This window comes from Salvelinus namaycush, chromosome 34 (genome assembly GCF_016432855.1).
Source record: "Salvelinus namaycush isolate Seneca chromosome 34, SaNama_1.0, whole genome shotgun sequence".
In the NCBI taxonomy this organism is placed as follows: domain Eukaryota; kingdom Metazoa; phylum Chordata; class Actinopteri; order Salmoniformes; family Salmonidae; genus Salvelinus; species Salvelinus namaycush.
Window position 1 is genome coordinate 16,474,555 of NC_052340.1, and position 18,548 is coordinate 16,493,102.

Below are 18,548 nucleotides of genomic sequence, written 5' to 3' on the forward strand. Positions count from 1 at the left end.
ATGGGACTGCATGGGTCTAAGCATGCTCAGCAGGCTCAGATTGTGATGCTGGGCCTGGACGGCTCGGGGAAGTCCACCCTGCTCTACACGCTCAAGTACAGCGAGTAGAGATGCTGGAGACGGAGGCAAGGGGTCTGGGGTTGACCATGTGGGACGTGGTAGGCCAGCAGAGGATGAGGCCCCACTGGAAGCACCACTGCTTGGACACGGAGGTCCTGGTGTTTGTGGTGGACAGCTGGGACCGCAGGCGTCTGGAGGAGGCAAAGAGCTCTATCAGGTAATCATTTTTTATTCATAGTAAAACTTTTTTATACAATTCAGCCAAATCCTGATGCATGAATGTAAATAAATTACAGGTCATATCCAGTTCTCTTTCTTGTCATATTGGGCCATGTTGTTATTGGGTATAATAATGTGTATACTGATCTTTTCACCCAACAGGTGCTGAGGAGCGGGAGTCTAAAGAGCGTTCCTCTGGTGGTGCTGACCATTGAGCAGGACCTCAGCAAGCCCACAGGAGATCACCCACAGCTTGAACCTGAGGAGGGTGTGGGCACAGGGACTGGTTTGTCCAGCCGTGCTCTGGGAGGACTGGCTTGGGCCTGGAAGGCTTCAGAAGGGTTGCCTATTTGTTGAAGAATTCGCTAAAGCAGACTGAGGCAGATATAAATATATTTTTTATTTATTTAGCCTTTATTTAATTAGGCAAGTCAGTTAAGAACAAATTCTTATTTACAATGACAGCCTACCCCGGGGCAAACCCTAACCCGGACGACACTGGGCCAATTGTGCGCCACTCTATGGGACTCCCAATCACGGCCGGTTGTGATACAACCTGGAATCGAACCAGGGTCTGTAGTGCTGCCTCTAGCACTAAGATGCAGTGCCTTAGACCGCTGCGACACAAAACAACTGAAACCCAAAGCCATAACGATGATGACCAAGACAAAAGGACTGGGCTGCAGCTAAAACCAGTGACTATAAAAACCTGTGGAAGGGTGTAATAATCTCCCTTGGATTATTTTGTATTCTTCTTCAGGATTATGTTGAGTAGAGTAGGTTAAGATTCAGAATGCCCAGTGTTGGTTCATTCTGACACACTCATACTTGAATATGGGAATAAGATTCTCCAGAACAAACTTGAGATCACAACGTATCTCATGCTGAAAGCTAGTATTTTGCACGTTTGCTGATTGTTCAAAAGTGTGAATTTCTGCATTTCCTTGTCATTTTTAAAGTATACGGCAGCAGCTACTCTTCCTGAGGTCCAGCAAAATTAATGCAGTTTATACCATTTTAAAAACATTACAATACATTCACAGATTTCACAACACACTGTGTGCCCTCAGGCCCCTACTCCACCGATACCACATATCTACAGTACTAAATCCATGTGTATGTGTGTGTGTATAGTGCGTATGTTATCGTGTGTGTGTATGCATGTGTCTGTGTCTAAGTTTATGTTGCTTCACAGTACCCGCTGTTCCTTAAGGTGTTTTTTTAAATCTAATTTTACTGCTTGCATCAGTTACTTGATGTGGAATAGAGTTCCATGTAGTCATGGCTCTATGTAGTAATGTGCGCCTCCCATAGTCTGTTCTGGACTTGGGGACTGTGAAGAGACCTCTTGTGGCATGTCTTGTGGGGTATGAATGGGTGTCTGAGCTGTGTGCCAGTAGTTTAGACAGATAGCTCGGTGCATTCAACATGTCAATACCTCTCATAAATACAAGTGATGAAGTCAATCTCTCCTCCACTTTGAGCCAGGAGAGACTGACATGCATATTATTAACATTAGCTCTCTGTGTATATCCAAGGGCCAGCCGTGCTGCCCTGTTCTGAGCCAATTGCAATTTTCCTAAGTCCTTTTTTTGTGGCACCTGACCACACGACTGAACAGTAGTCAAGGTGTGACAAAACTAGGGCCTGTAGGACCTGCCTTGTTGATAGTGTTGTTAAGAAGGCAGAGCAGTGCTTTATTATGGACATACTTCTCCCCATCTTAGCTACTATTGTATCAATATGTTTTGACCATGACAGTTTACAATCCAGGGTTACTCCAAGCAGTTTAGTCATCTCAATTTGCTCAATTTCCACATGATTTATTACAAGATTTAGTTGAGGTTTAGGGTTTAGTGAATGTTTTGTCCCAAATAAAATGCTTTAAGTTTTAGAAATATTTAGGGCTAACTTATTCCTTGCCACCCACTCTGAAACTAACTTTAACTCTTTGTTATTAAGTGTCATTTCAGTCACTGTGGTTTAGAAATTACAAGTTTAGTAAAAGTAGTAGTAGGCCTATACCAAATACACTGATTGAGAGATCATGCTGATTGAGAGATCTCAAAATAGTGTGTGGTATCTGTGGATTAGAATGATAAATATGTCCCAAAACAGTGCTTCCATAATGGTATGTCCCATACAGTTCAATTGGAATTGGCTCTGTAACATCCAATTTAGTTTTAGTTCCATGTTCAACATTCTAGAATCAACATAAGTGTTTTTCTCTGGGACACAACATTATTTTGATAAAACTGGAGAACTTTGCAATTTAGACAACTTGGTATTGCCCTGGAAATATTAATTAAGTGTTCAGCAAATGGACCTGCAGGTATGTTGGTCTATACACTATGAAGCTCACTATAATGCACAACATAGTTGTTTTATGTTGAAAACAACATATTTGATGGTATATATATCTTACTTTCGCTAATTATAACAGTCAAAGCTAACGTTAACGACTAACGTTAACTTACTGTTGTAATGTTACTAGCTATGTGCTTGTAGCCTATTCTGAATGTCCATTCACATTGTTAACGTTAATGTATCAATTGATATAGATATGCAGTGTAATTTAGTATATCGTATGTTGTCCTTGTGTGTAATATTGTAATTATAAAAGATTGTGAAGTTAAATAACACTTTTGACATTGGCAGTTGGTGCCTAGCGACATTTATGATTGTTACCATAGTGATTACTATTGAAAGTTTCAGGGTCCAAAAGGCATTAAAACATAACTTGATATGTATTACTGATGGGCACCGATATGGAAGAAGTCTATATATCAGTATAGAACTAGCAACTATTTAGGCCTAACGCTTGACCAGAATGGACTCATTGACAGATCATAACGTTAATCAATCATGAGACTATAGAATAACTTTCATGCCCACTATTTGTAGAATTTATTGATGATAATAATCGGAGATACAGTGTGGTGGTCTGAACTACCACAGCGCAACCTAGTGAGGGTTTAATAGAATAATAACCTATTTCGCAAGACCAATGAGTGAGCAATAAGGGGAATTCCCCACCCTTCTACGCCAGAGCGAGGCTGTGCCTCTACCACCGGCATTCCCAGTATGCACCGCGGACAGACCAGCAAAAAATAGTCCGGTAACTGAAAGGCCTGAGAAAAAAAGAACTTGAAAGGAGTAGCTGCTAGCTAATTAATTTCTAACGGTGTTAAAACATAGCTAAAATTGCTAATATGGCTGACAACGAGAAACTAGACAACCAGCGGCTGAAGAATTTCAAGAACAAGGGTCGCGATTTGGAGGTAAAGTATTCTGATTCCGTCGAGGGGTCCTTTTTCGTATGCGCTATTTTGTGGCTTGGGGCTGCGCTGTGTGACGTCGTTTGTAATTTTCAGGATCTGGAACTTTACACCCAGCCCAAACCAGGCCTTATCTGATCGTCAAATAGATCAAGTAATTTCTATCAATCCATCCGACTTTCTGAACCTGAATAAAAGTAACCATTAACACGTGAAACGTCCCATGCTAACCGAACTATCAATGACTTCCAGTTTCATCTAAGCTAGCTAACTAACGTTACAGGCCGTGATAGCAAACACGCTGTTCGAGATAGCTAGATTTGCTATTTGACTGTCATCTGAAATGTAGTTAGGTACCTGTGTCAGATAGCCCACCCAGTTTGGTGTTGAGGTTTGGAATTGACATACCTAACCACATCTTTTCGGGGGATAATTTGATTAAACGAGATTCGTATCCCTTTCAAACAACGGCGCTAGTCAGCCATCTCAGTGGGTTGGATTAGTTAACGTTAGCTAGCCAGCTATAGTACCACCCCTCCCCGACTAACGTTGTACTTTGCTAGTTAACTAATTTATACGCAATTATCAGATGGTATACATCGTTAGTTATATCAAAGTAGCCAGTAAAATGTTGAAACGAGTGGGTACCGTTGGCCAACTTGGCTAGATAACTAATGACCTCAGAAAATTACGCAGTAAGAACCTCAACTATACTAGCTAACGTTAGCTGGTCAGCTAAGTTAGCCACAATACTGAGTTTGTCATAGCACAAACTACGAATATAAAGTTCAAAGTGTCAAATGTAATGGGAAATGTTTACCCGTACTCATTAGCAGCGTCCTTAACTACAAATCTTTAACTATTGTAATGGAGCAAGTCTCGAACCCTCAACCTTCTAGCCGAAGTCCAGCGCGCTATCGACTGTGCCACAAAAGCATGCTCAAGCGGCAGAGTCGAAATCCGCGTTTATAAACCCAGGGTCATTACACTATATCTAGTTAGCCAGTACCCGTTGACGGTAGCTAGGTTAGTACCTAACCTGCTAGCGTAGCTCATCAAAACAACGGCGGAATTTAGCTGGTCAGGGCCCCTTTACAGGCCTTGGCAGACCCATAACGTAAGTTATAACCATTGTGAGGTAGATGGATGGATAGGCAACACGTGTAGAGTTTAACATTAGCTTTACATTATACTAACCAGTGTTTTCCCAAGTTTTGGAACACAACATCGGGAGTCAGTGTATTGGTTGTACTCCCTTAGTTGTAAATCGTTCTGCTGGGTGGCGACAGAAAATCAGTTTCCTGTCAACAAATGCATATGTATAATCTCTAGGAACTCTATTTATCAGATATATTGTGAAATGTTACCCTCGCTATCAAATAAAAATCTTAATCTAACTTTTGACCGAACTGCACAATATTCATGCTGTGTACTGTGGTAGGAAGTCTCGTGTGTGTGGTCTAATGGCAGCCCACTGTCTCACTAAACAGTAATATGGTGCTGTTCAGACAAAGGTTGGATTCAGACGTTTATTTGATAGCAGGGACACATTTCACTTTTACATCTGGTATGTAGAGTTCCTAGAGATTATACACATGCATTTGTTGACAGGGAATTATGTTTTTTTTTGTGAAGCAGGCTATATTGTGGTAGGGTTATTTTACACTCTGGGAGTCCAACCAATACTGACTCCTGATGTGTCCCAAAGCTAGTTTGCACCACATCTGTAAAAGTTTGGGGGAGGAGGGCACCACACCAACACCCAAGGCTTCTTCAATTTAGCTACATTTTCAGTTCAAACTAGTGGAAGCAACATGATTATAGGCAAGGGAAACGGATGATAGAGGAACACCTATACTAGCTAGGCCTATGTGTTATGGTGTTTCAGCTAGATGGTCAGGAAGTCATGTTGTCTTTGTATCCGGTTTAACAAGAAGTGCCTGCCTCTTTTTAATGAAGTAATATGGCTAATTAACGGCATGGGCATTGTTTGCAGCGGGAACAAGCATATTGCTTGAATAACAACTAATGTGCATAACTAGGCTAAATCACACCAAGACATGATAGAAGTGCTGAACTGTCTCCCATTTCACTGTGGAGAGGGAATATAAGAATTTTCTAAGAAGGAAATGGGTAGTGCCCTTCTAGACCAAAGGAAGAATTTAACTTAATCCTATCATGACAAATGGCTAAAGGCCAGTATGTTATGACAGCAAATTACTTAATGAGGCCTTATCAAAAATGTAATGTCTGTCAATCAGGTGCTTGAAAATGGTCCCTTGTATTACCACCCAATATTAACATGAACCATAACATACCCAAAACCAGCCCTGGAGCAGTTGAGATCTGTGGTAAGTCAGTCTATGTAAATTGTGTCAGTGTCCTAGTGTGAGCTGGTGATTTCAGGCATTGGTATGGCAGGCTGCTTCTATCACTGTGCCATCCATGGCTGTGGGTGGAAATGAATGAACAATCAGACTCTGAACAGCTCTAGGCATTAGTACACCGGATGCCGTCATCTCATCATATTGGGAGGATAAACATCTGATTTATGTTTTGGGCTTGGTTTGTGGAAGTATCAACAAACAATCAGGCACACAGTGTATATTTGGACTAGGCTAATGTATGCGTTTCCTCCTCTATAGACGATGAGAAGACAGAGGACGGAGGTGGTGGTGGAACTCCGCAAGGTAATCATTCACTTTCTTTCCTTTAATCTGTCAGACAAGATACAAATGCATTTCAATCGGGTTATCGAATATGAGTTTAAAGGGCAACTTCGGGATTTTGGCACCTACTTCCCAAGAGTCCGATGAACTTGTGGATACCATTTTTATGTCTGTCTCCTGTCTGAACGTAGTTTTACGAGCCAATGCTAACTAGTGTTAGCGCAATGACTGGAAGTCTATGGGTATCTGCTAGCATCCCGAAGTATCCGTTTAAAATTCCTGTTTAGTAGTTGAGCCTGTTGCCATGCTGATACATGTATGTTAAGACAGCTGTCTTGCCCTGCTCTATGCAGAACAAAAGGGACGAGCACCTTCTGAAGAGGAGAAACGTGCCCCACGAGGACATCTGTGAGGACTCTGATGCCGACGGAGACTTCAGATCGGTATGTGGCTCTGTTCAAATACTTTGAAAAAGCATCTTTCTGTCCTTCCTTGAAGTAATGACTGATGGGGATTGAGATCTACAGTAAGACTGAGTTCCTAGAAGTGTTAGCTAAAAGATATCCACATGCAGTCCAAATCAAATGGGAGGGGACCTCTTGCTGTTGCAGTAAAAAAATTAACAAAATAGGATGAATATCGACTGTATAGTTTTTTTTTCTCTCATTTTTTGGTACCGATTTGTGACAAAGTTTTATCCATGTTGCCGTTCCTTGTCTGTCAGGACTGCCTCTTAAGGCCTGACTAATTACCCTGTGTGGCCACAGTGCAAACAAACGCGTGACAATACCTCTGGCCATGTTTGACGTTGGCAAAATAAAATTGTTCCCTAACCAAGTACTTACTTTTATCTTGCAGCAAAACACCTCTCTTGAAGCAATAGTACAAGTAAGTGCATCTCACTTCCATGTTTGAAAAATGTCTTAGGCACTGATTTCCTTCCCATGTATGTGATCCCCTGTGTGCTGTTGTGTTGCAGAATGCCACCAGTGATAACCAGGGAGTTCAGCTGAGTGCTGTGCAGGCTGCAAGGTAGGAACTCTCTCCTCCTACACCCGGCTCTGCTGGTTGCCATGGTGATTCACACTCAAACATGGTTCCAAAAACCATCTCTATAATGTTGTGCAGTTAATTGTTTCATGGTTTCCGGCGAGCATGCTGACTTAGTTCTGTGTCATTGTCACTGGTTTTGTGTAATCGTTGTGCGATTGTATTGCTATGTTGTCTGTACTCAACAGCACCGGTGTTGCGCAACAGCTCAATGTCTACATTTCACATTCCTTTATTTTGTGTCTGTGTGTTTTGAGTATCTTAAGTGCAATCGTGTGAAATAATAACCTTTTCTCCCTGCAGGAAGCTGTTGTCTAGTGACCGTAACCCTCCCATAGATGACCTGATCAAGTCTGGCATTCTCCCCATCCTGGTGCACTGTCTGGACAGAGATGATAAGTAAGCAGGGCTTTACTTTGTTATAGATATTCTGTCTTACATAACACAACAGTGGTTGTGACCTAAGCACTGCTGCAGTGAATGTAAGCTAAGCATCACTGCACTGAGAACAGATCTTTTCAGATGATGATGAAAGATCAGGATTTTCCCCAATCAGATGTGAGGATTGTCATAACCCTTGTATTACCATAACAACCCTTTCCATTTCTTGTTTCATCACTCTTTGTTTCTTTATCCCTCCCCTCTCTTCCTCTCTCTACCCTTTTTTCTTTCTACCTCATCTTACTCCTGCCTTCAGTCCATCTCTACAGTTTGAAGCTGCCTGGGCTTTGACAAACATTGCCTCAGGAACCTCAGAGCAGACCCAGGCAGTGGTCCAGTCCAGTAAGTACCAGCTCACAACCTCGGCGCTACCACTGTCAGCACTCTCTGGGGGCTAGGTGGGATTTTCGATCGGCATGCCTACCAAGTCTTGGATTTGTTTATGTTACCCTGAGAAGTAGATTATTTGTGGTCTTTGTTGATTGAGTTAGCTATTGAATATTGAGAGTACTTCCTATCCTGCAGATGCTGTGCCACTGTTCCTGAGGCTGCTGCAGTCTCCTCACCAGAACGTGTGTGAACAGGCGGTCTGGGCCCTGGGCAACATCATAGGTGAGTCTAGATCCTTCACTATGTGTCTGGGACACATTTTTAGGAATGGCTCGGGGATTCTCTGATGTTTGTCTCGAGGCATTATCGGTGAGTGTTTGTGAAACCGTCTGTTCGTAGGCGACGGCCCCCAGTGCAGGGACTATGTGATCAGTCTTGGCGTGGTGAAGCCCCTGCTGTCCTTCATCAGCCCCTCTATCCCCATCACCTTCCTCCGTAACGTCACCTGGGTCATGGTCAACCTCTGCCGCCACAAGGACCCACCGCCACCCATGGAGACCATCCAGGAGGTAAGAGAGAGAGTGTGTGTGCCACCTGAGTTATGGTCAATCTGTCCTGGCAAAATGACCTGAGGACACTATCCAGGAGTTACTGGCTCTGTTAGTTTGTCTCTGAATCTCTGTCTGTCAGTGTGTTGTTGAATCTGAGCATTATTTACAGTAGTGTACAGTGTGTGTGTGTCCCTGGGGTATATGTATCCATCTGTCTGTCCTCCTAGCTCCTGCTGTACATTCCTGTTTCCTGCCAATGTCAATCTCCCCTCATGTGAGAGATGGAGGAATTGATCAGTAGTTGGCTGGTTGTCAGTGGGATGAATGGAGGGAGAGAGCAGAATTAGTCAGTACCCAGCAGGTGTGCTTCTAAGCTGGGGAAATGAGGGCTGATTTAGTGCTCAGAGCGGCATGTCTGTGGAAGAGGCACCACTGCTGAATAATACTGGACCATGTCTCTAAACTGCCATAAGCCCCTTAGAAAAAAGGCGTGGGAAATTAGGATCCTTAACGCTAAGAAGAATCCCTAATTGAAAACAATCGCAGTGCAGTTATCACAAAACATATTATTTTCAGTGTTATAGCCTAACTAGATGATGGGCTATAGGCTCTCCCCTTCGACCTCCTCCCTCCGCCGACCTCACTCAAGCCATGAACTTGCTCAACCTTCAGTCTCTTGTCCGTCGATCAACTCATGATGATTAATTGTTGTTTTTAAATTGCTTGTTTTGTTGTTGCTTTAAATCCGTTTGAGATTTCTGTATGTACTGGATCACGCTATAAAAGTTTAATACATTTAAGTTGTGTAATTTGAAGGTAGACTCTGATATGAAGTAGATGCAGAAAGTAAACAGCATAGTGGGTGAATTTTAGCTCAAGGCTCAACTTCTCCGCTGTTTTTGTTCCCTAGCTACCACCCTGTGAATGGCGTGAAGTGAACCCACGCAGATACTGTGTGTGACTGTCAGAGAGCGAAGTGTTCCATCTCAATATCCTAACCTATTCAGTGATGATTGGTCCTGCTTTACTGAAGTTGCGAGACATGGCAAGCCCCAAATATTGTGAGATACAGCTTGCTGATAGATGGGTCTAGTGCATGGTTCTGACTCTGTCTGCCTGGTGGCTGACCTGCCTATACTGTGCCCCTCCCCTTTCTCTCCATCCCTCGCTAGCTCTTGTTTGTGTTCTCGGAAGTACAGCAACTAATAAGTCTCCGCCGTTCCAAAAATACTGAATCTTAGGAGTCGATTTCCTAGTGGAATCTAATCTTGACACTCGGAAATGGGAGTCAACGTGCAAGGAGTTGAATCAATTATTTTGGAGTTGACTCGCCACCACTACGTCGTCATCGTTAACAGTTGGGAAAATGTCAGAGAAAGGCAAGCAACAGCAGTTACAGTTGAAGTCGGAAGTTTACATGCACTTAGGTTGGAGTCATTAAAACTTGTTTTTCAACCACTCCACAAATTTCTTGTTAACAAACTATAGTTTTGGCAAGTCGGTTAGGACATCTACTTTGTGCATGACACAAGTCATTTTTCCCAACAATTGTTTACAGACAGATTTATTTCACTTATAATTCACTGTATCACAATTCCAGTGGGTTAGAAGTATACATGCACTAAGTTGACTGTGCCTTTAAGCAGCTTGGAAAATTCCAGAAAATGATTTCATGGCTTTAGAAGCTTCTGATAAGCCAATTTACATAATTTGAGTCAATTGGAGGTGTACCTGTGGATGTATTTCAAGACCTACCTTCAAACTCAGTGCCTCTTTGCTTGACATGGTAAAATCAAAAGAAATCAGCCCAAAAATTGTAGACCTCCACAAGTATGGTTCATCCTTGGGAGCAATTTCCAAACGCCTGAAGGTACCATGTTCATCTGTACAAACAATAGTAAGCAAGTATAAACACCATTGGACCATGTAGCCGTCATACCGCTCAGGAAGGAGACATGTTCTGTCTCCAAGAGATTAATGTACTTTGGTGCGAAAGTGCAAATCAATCCCAGAACAACAGCAAAGGACCTTGTGAAGATGCTGGAGGAAACGGGTACAAACGTATCTATATCCAAAGTAAAACGAGTCCTATATCGACATAACCTGACAGGCCGCTCAGCAAGGAAGAAGCCACTGCTCCAAAAAGCCAGACTACGGTTTGCAACTGCACATGGGGACAAAGATCATACTTTTTGGAGAAATGTGCTCTGGTCCGATGAAACAGAAATAGAACTGTTTGTCCATAATGACCATCGTTATGTTTGGTGGAAAAAGGGTGAGTCTTGCAAGCCGAAGAACACCATCCCAACTGTGAAGCACGGGGGTGGCAGCATCATGTTGTGGGAGTGCTTTGCTGCAGGAGGACTTCACAAAATAGATGGCATCATGAGGATGTAAAATTATGTGGATATATTGAAGCAACATCTCAAGACATCAGTCAGGAAGTCAAAGCTTGGTTGCAAATGGGTCTTCCAAATAGACAGTGATCCCAACCATACTTCCAAAGTTGTGGCAAAATGGCTTAAGGACAACAAAGTCAAGACATTGGAGTGGCCATCACAAAGCCCTGACCTCAATCCTATAGAATATTTGTGGGCAGAACTGAAAAAGCGTGTGCGAGCAAGGAGGCCTACAAACCTGACTTGGTTATACCAGCTCTGTCAGGAGGAATGGGCCAAAATACACCCAACTTATTGCGGGAAGCTTGTGGAAGGCTACCCAAAACGTTTGACCCAAGTTAAACAATTTAAAGGCAATGCTACCAAATACTAATTGAGGGTATGTAAACTTCTGACCCACTGGGAATGTGATGAAAGAAATAAGTTGAAATAAATCACTCTACTATTATTCTGACATTTCACATTCTTAAAATGAAGTGGTGATCCTAACTGACCTAAGACGGGGAAATTTTAAATGAAATGTCAGGAATTGTGAAACTGGGTTTAAATGTATTTGGCTACGGTGTGTGTAAACTTCCAACTTTGACAAGTTAAATGAGAAGTGAAGGCCAACTTTCTAAGAGGTACAGTAATGGTAGTACAGGTGCAATGCTAACCATCTGAAGGGGATGCTCTGAAAACCGTTGCTGGCAGCAGCACAGCCGCATTGTGAATTCATATGGGATTTTATGAATATTATTGTGTTAACAGAACCCCCCCCCCCTAAAAGGCGGTTTTCAAAATTGTCCAGTTGTCACATCCCATAGTGGGAATATCCTATTCCTGTCATTTTGTTGGCATCTCCCTCATTGACTATCTTGCTCTCTCCCTCCTTTTTTTTTTCTCTCAGATTCTTCCAGCTCTCTGTGTGCTGATCCACCACACGGATGTTAATGTGAGTATTCCTGATTCCATGATGGTATCTAGAAAGAGACAACCCGAATAGTAAAAGTTGACATTGATAATATTGATACATTTTTTCTCTCCATTTAATAGCCACAAGCAGATATTGATATGATCCATGTGTTGATGAATGAGAGTGAATATTTTGTTTTTGGGACCTTTGAACCCTGTAGATCCTGGTGGACACGGTGTGGGCTCTGTCCTACCTGACGGACGCTGGCAACGAGCAGATTCAGATGGTCATCGACTCGGGCATCGTGCCCAACCTGGTGCCCTTGCTTAGCCACCAGGAGGTCAAAGTCCAGGTACGGAGACACAGGTGCTAGTGGGCCACAGATCTAGGATCAACTTAGCCTCCCCAAATCCCATCATTAACCACACAACTGTCCGTAGATCAGCATCTAGGAGCAGCTTCATCCTACTCAGTGGGGCTCAGGAAGACCGATGCACACCAAATGGAATGGTTGCTTTTGTAAGGACTGAGCCTTTGCCCTACCATAGCTGTTTTTACAGATGTGATGGAATCAGATGGGTGTATAAGCAATATGGAGGTGGCTACTCTATGCTCATTAGAAGGATATATTACATCATATTACTTACCCCTATCAGTTTCCTTCAGGTCTGCAAACACTGATGGGGGTGTGGCTAGGGGTGGTCAAGTACTTGGGAGACCTGTGCACTGTGGTGGCAAGATAAAGTTATGTTTGGGGGGGGGGGGGGGGTGACAAGTGTTAGGAAAGGAGCTCTTGTCCTGAGCTGCGGTGTTTTCACTGGAGACGGATTCCTGTCTGGCCTGTTTGGGGGGGGGGGGGGGGGGGTGTAAGCCAGTTACTATGGTACAGTAGGTAAGTTGACCCTAGGTGATACTGCTCAGGACTTGAATGGGTCTTACTCCTGGCCCTGATCCCCAGTCTGGTGCTTACTGTGCTGATATTCATACTCAAGTCATTCTTTGGGTGGTGGTTGCATTTATTGGTTGGTTTGCTTACTTTAGTTAGTTGCATGAATGTTCATTGATGCTTGTAGTTGTTTGTATTGACTGCTATGTGGAACTCGACTGTGTTTTTCTCTAGACGGCTGCTCTGCGGGCAGTGGGCAACATAGTGACTGGAACAGATGAACAGACCCAGGTGGTGCTCAACTGTGACGCCCTGGGACACTTCCCCTCTCTCCTCACACACCCCAAGGAGAAGATCAACAAGGTAACACACACTGTAAAACATGCACTGCTTCACCATGCCACAGCACAGCAGGTGTGTCAGTGGGACTGATCATGCTAGACGTGGTGATATCAGAGACATGGTGCTAGTGTGAATGCTATATGAATCACAGTGATTAGGTTAGTTAGGTACTCACATCATGGAAGACCTGGATCAAGAAGCTGATGGAAATTGCAGTTTTAAGTAGATTTTGGGGTGTTTTGGGATAGTGGGTAGAGTATGAGATGAGTGTGTGTGTGTGTAGTATTTCTGGGTGGCGGATAGTGGGCGTTGAAGACCCATGGGTCTCTGCTGATATCGGAGTGCATCTGAGGCCTGTCACTCAGAGGTCCCTCCCTCAGTGACTGAGCCAATGATTAGGGCCTCACGACCGCCGCTGCCCCGCCTCCAGGACCCCGTCTCAACCAGGGGCCTCAGCTCTGAGCAGTCCCCTGGAGTCTGATCTAGCTCAGTCCACACTCCTTTGAATTCCACATGGGAACTAATCACCATGTCTGCAGTCATGCACACACTGACTGCTTATTCAGTCTCTGTAAGCCCTGCCTCTATCACACAACACTTGAAGGAGTAATCAGACAGAGTACTGCTGTTCTCCCATCCTGCAGGAGGCAGTGTGGTTCCTGTCCAACATCACAGCAGGCAACCAGCAGCAGGTGCAGGCCGTCATCGACGCCAACCTGGTACCCATGATCATCCACCTTCTGGACAAGGTCTGTTTCATCACTTTCACGGCTTCATTCATCACTTCATCAGTGCTTTCTGTCACACAAAATGAAGCAGTAATGAGAATCTCATGTTGGTGAAATATTAATACAAATGTTTTTGCAGGGAGACTTTGGAACACAGAAAGAAGCCGCCTGGGCCATCAGCAACCTGACAATTAGCGGGAGGAAGGACCAGGTGAGCTCAACTGAGGCCTACCTGCTTTACCACATACACCTCACCTGACATCCATCCATACACTCGAATTGACACTTTGTAAACCCTAAAGCTGACCCTTCTCCTCCGGTCCTGTAGGTGGCGTACCTGATCCAGCAGCAGGTGATCCCTCCATTCTGTAACCTGCTGACAGTGAAGGATGCTCAGGTGGTGCAGGTGGTCCTGGACGGACTCAGCAACATCCTCAAGATGGCTGACGACGAGGCCGAGACCATCGCCAACCTCATCGAGGAGTGTGGAGGTGAGCGCCCAGCCCACTGTTACCTCTCAAACATAATTGTTCCTACCTACAGTTTATGTTGAAGTATAGTGTTTGTATCTCAGTGGTTGTGTAGATTTGACTTGAACCATCTCTCTCTCTCCTGCCCCTCAGGTCTGGAGAAGGTGGAGCAGCTCCAGAACCATGAGAACGAAGACATCTATAAACTGGCGTATGAAATTATTGATCAGTTCTTCTCATCTGATGATGTAAGTCAGTTCACTAATATGGTCATGTCTTGGTTGGGGAAGGTACTGCATACTACATTGTGGTGAATGTCTTATTGGTATAGATGATTAACTTATTGTCTGATGTTCAGATTGATGAAGACTCCAGCCTGGTTCCGGAGGCGATCCAGGGTGGAACGTACGGCTTCAATTCCTCCACCAACGTGCCAACAGAGGGGTTCCAGTTCTAGAAGGCATCTCGGGAGTCTGGAGTTTTGTTCGCGATGCAGCACTCTGTTCAACATAAAACAAATTAGGAGAAAAAGAGAGCGAAAGAGTGTGAGAGAAATTAGATCCATTGTGCTTGGCTCGTGGGATCCGTGGCTGCATCTTATCTGAGAAAATGTGTGGATTTCGTTTGGCATTCCGGGGGAACCAGCCCAAATGAAGTTTGAGATGGCGAGTGGGTGCGAGTGAGTGAGTGGCTACATGTTGCAAAAAAACACATCTACATCGAATGCGTTGAGACATGCCAAGTAACTTCCATGTTATTGGAGATGTCGACTAAAACGGAAAACTACTACAATGACAACAAATGCGGTGTCAGCCCGGGGAGAACCAAATACATCAAAATCAAGAAATTGAGGCAACAAATCCCAAAAACACAAAAGGAAAACCAACAAAGCAAGCATAAGATGAACCATATGACAATTCTGCGGTCCTCCGACCGGAGGGGGCGCCACCTGTGCGCCCATCCCCCAATCGGCCACGCCATCAGACGTGTGTGTGAATGGACCCATTGTGTATGAATGTCTGGACTCAGTGCTGAGGAGCCAGGTTCATCTCCTCCAACCAGAGGCCCTCGATGGGGCGTCTCCCCCCCTCCCCCCGCGGCGGTGGGCAGGGCCAGAGTCCAGCTGCGCGTGTGCGAGAGAATGGACGAGTGGCGTGTGTGCGTGTCTGGAGAGTGCAAGAAGACTGGATGTGAACGCATGCAGAGAGAAAAAAATACATAAGAGGAACAAAACCGAGAAGCGCAAACGAAGGAAAATACAAGAAGAAATTCTGCCTTCCTAAAGAGGCAGATAAAAATCCCTGAAAGGAATTACTTTGGAAATGAAAAAAAAAAAAAAAAAATCATAAGGGTTTTGATTGTTAAGTTAGTATTAATTAACACTGGACTTTGCTTTTGGCAGGTGGAGCAGTGGGTGCATTGTATTCAGATGCATTTGGTGGCTTTTCTTTTTGCATCCAGTGTACATCCCCCCCCCTGCTTTTACTTTCATTGCTTATGGTGATAAGGATCATATTCCACCTTCCCACAACCATACCTTTGCACCAGATATGGGTTTGATGCTGTGAAATTCTGACATGACTATTGTCAACCAAATGACTTATATACTCCCCTAGCATGATTTAATGTTTTTTCTTTCTCTTGAAGCAAAAATCACTGCTTTGCAGTATTGTTGCCATAGCTTTGAGCTTTGACTTATCATAAGGGGGAATGAAAAATGGCAGTTTTTATGTAACATCAATTCATAACCTTTGCATGTACTAAACTATAGCACAGTTAATTAAAACATTTTTTTTAGTTTCTTTAGGCTGTGTACACAGTGATTTTAATTTTTTTTGTAAACTGCGGTTTTAAATGTTACATGTCTCCCTCTCCCCTACTGACCTACATTTCTGATTTGAAGATTAATCTGAACAGTTTTGCACATGTACTGCAGAGTGAGAGGTCTGAAGTCGTTTAAAAAGGTGTGGTTAGACTCAAATCATACCTGCTAACACCAACAATATGCATCATCCAACCACAATCTTTGTTTTATATTCAGTTGTAGCCATGATCAACTCATGTTGAGCCATTTTAGTGAATTTGAGAAATATTTTTTTTAAGGGGGGGCAATAATTGTTCTGCCTCTGATGTTGAGGCACCCCTGAGTTGGGGAAAAGTAAGTATCGGGGATTGGACCCCCTAGCCTCGACAAGGTTCTCAATGATACATGTTGAGCCTTATTCCTTCATCTAAAACTCATGAACAAGTTAAGTTTGCAGTACCTCCCAACCCCTTGCTCCTTCCCCCTCTTTTCCATTTAGGTGCACAACCTTCCCCTTCTGTTGAACATAGGTTGTTTTTTAGCAGCAGCAGCAGCATTCCTTGTTAGCAAAGATGTGGTTTCAACAACAAAAAAATTGAATGGAAGAAGTTGGTTATCCTGTTGAGTTGGATCTACAGGCTAGGTTGTCTTCAAGAAAATAAATAGTGAAACCTACAGGTATGGTCTGTCATTTTGTGTTGTTGCCTTGGAGGTTTCATTTAGGATTTATTCAAATCTGGCATTTGCAGCATTTCAATATCTTTGTCAAAAATAACATCCTTGATGCAGTGCTATGGTGAAAGAAGTTAAGCATTAGTGTATATATTTTACTACATGTACATCTCATCTACCCAGACCCGCATGCTCACACCTCCATCCCTAAGGCCTGCATTATTTTGCCACTTGCCCATAAATTGTATCAATTCGTTTCTCGGTCGCTCATGCTATTCAAAATAAAAGATTAGATTTTTCCATTGTGTTAATGAAGGCGGCTTGATTGATTTAAGTTTTTAGTGTACGTTTTTTCAAGATTAGTATCATCAAGCCATTGGGTATTTCACCTTTTGGTTACTTTAACAGTGCACTTTAAATAAAGTTTCTTAGAGGCAGGCACATGATTGGAAATAGGCTGTTGTAATTCGCATGCACACTGAGATACTATAGTCAGGGACCAAACCGGGGACGGAACGGGATAGAGGTGGACCGATTATAATTTTAACGCTGATACCGATTGATTGGCCGATTTTTAAAATGTATTTGTAATGACAATTACAACAATACTGAATGAACACTTATTTTAACTTAATAAAATAAATTTAGCCTCATAAATGAAACATGTTCAATTTAGTTTAAATAATGCAAAAACGAATTGTTGGAGAAGAAAGTAAAAGTGCAATATGTGCCATGTAAGAAAGCGAACGTTTAAGTTCCTTGTTCAGAACATGAGAAAGCTGGTGGTTCCTTTTAACATGAGTCTTCAATATTCCCTGGTAAGAAGTTTTAGGTTGTAGTTATTATAGGACTATTTCATATACCTTTGACTATTGGATGTTCTTATAGGCACTTTAGTATTGCCAGTGTAACAGTATAGCTTCCGTCCCTCTCCTCGCTCCTACCTGGAACACATCGACAACAGCGTTACCCATGCAGAGCAAGGGGAACAACTACTCCAAGTCTCAGAGCGAGTGACGTTTGAAACGCTATTAGCGCGCACCCCGCTAACCATTTCACATCGGTTACACCAGCCTAATCTTGGGAGTTGATAGGCTTGAAGTCATAAACAGCTTCAAGCATTGCGAAGAGCTGCTGGCAAAACGCACAAAAGTGCTGTTTGAATGAATGCTTACGAGCCTGCTGCTGCCGCCCACCATCGCTCAGTCAGACTGCTCTATCAAATCATAGACTTAATTATAACATAACACACAGAAATATGAGCCTTAGGTCATTAATATGGTCGAATCCGGAAACTATCATCTCGAAAACAAAACGTTTATTCTTTCAGTGAAATACGGAACCGTTCCGTATAACGGGTGACATCCATCAGTCTAAATATTCCTGTTACATTGCACAACCTTCAATGTTATGTCATAATTAGTAAAATTCTGGCAAATTAGTTCGCAATGAGCCAGGCGGCTCAAACTGTTGCATATACCCTGACTCTGCGTGCAATGAACGCAAGAGAAGTGACACAATTTCACCTAGTTAATATTGCCTGCTAACCTGGATTTCTTTTAGCTAAATATGCAGGTTTAAAAATATATAATTCTGTGTATTGATTTTAAGAAAGGCATTTATGTTTATGGTTAGGTACATGTTGGAGCAACGACAGTCCTTTTTCGCGAATGCGCGCCTGCATCATCGATTATATGCAACGCAGGACACGCTAGATAAACTAGTAATATCATCAACCATGTGTAGTTATAACT

The 18,548-nt window shown here is 43.2% G+C and overlaps 1 protein-coding gene and 1 pseudogene across 2 annotated transcripts; both read left to right on the top strand.

The window, feature by feature from the left end:
* LOC120029235 lies at positions 1 to 448 on the top strand (annotated as a pseudogene).
* Positions 449 to 3,344: 2,896 nt separating this feature from the next.
* Positions 3,345 to 16,797, top strand: LOC120028225 (importin subunit alpha-3). Of its 2 annotated transcripts, none has more exons than XM_038973380.1 (17): positions 3,345 to 3,560; positions 6,203 to 6,247; positions 6,580 to 6,669; positions 7,085 to 7,114; positions 7,206 to 7,258; positions 7,580 to 7,675; positions 7,974 to 8,059; positions 8,243 to 8,329; positions 8,447 to 8,616; positions 11,887 to 11,931; positions 12,113 to 12,244; positions 13,013 to 13,141; positions 13,765 to 13,869; positions 13,988 to 14,059; positions 14,177 to 14,339; positions 14,472 to 14,566; positions 14,677 to 16,797. In XM_038973380.1, exons 1-17 carry the CDS (start codon positions 3,492 to 3,494, stop codon positions 14,773 to 14,775), a joined length of 1,566 nt encoding a protein of 521 aa, XP_038829308.1. In that variant the 5' UTR covers positions 3,345 to 3,491; the 3' UTR covers positions 14,776 to 16,797. The 2 variants fall into 2 exon arrangements, with proteins under 2 accessions (XP_038829308.1, XP_038829309.1); XM_038973381.1 differs by lacking the exon at positions 3,345 to 3,560 and adding an exon at positions 4,567 to 4,674.
* The last annotated feature ends 1,751 nt before the right edge of the window (positions 16,798 to 18,548 follow it).

Coding starts and splice junctions, on each gene's coding strand:
- LOC120028225 (XM_038973380.1), top strand. CDS start 3,492: ATGGCTGACAACGAGAAACTAGACAACCAGCGGCTGAAGAATTTCAAG. Junction 8,330..8,446: donor GGCCCTGGGCAACATCATAG/GTGAGTCTAGAT, acceptor GTCTGTTCGTAG/GCGACGGCCCCCAGTGCAGG. Junction 13,142..13,764: donor CCAAGGAGAAGATCAACAAG/GTAACACACACT, acceptor CCCATCCTGCAG/GAGGCAGTGTGGTTCCTGTC.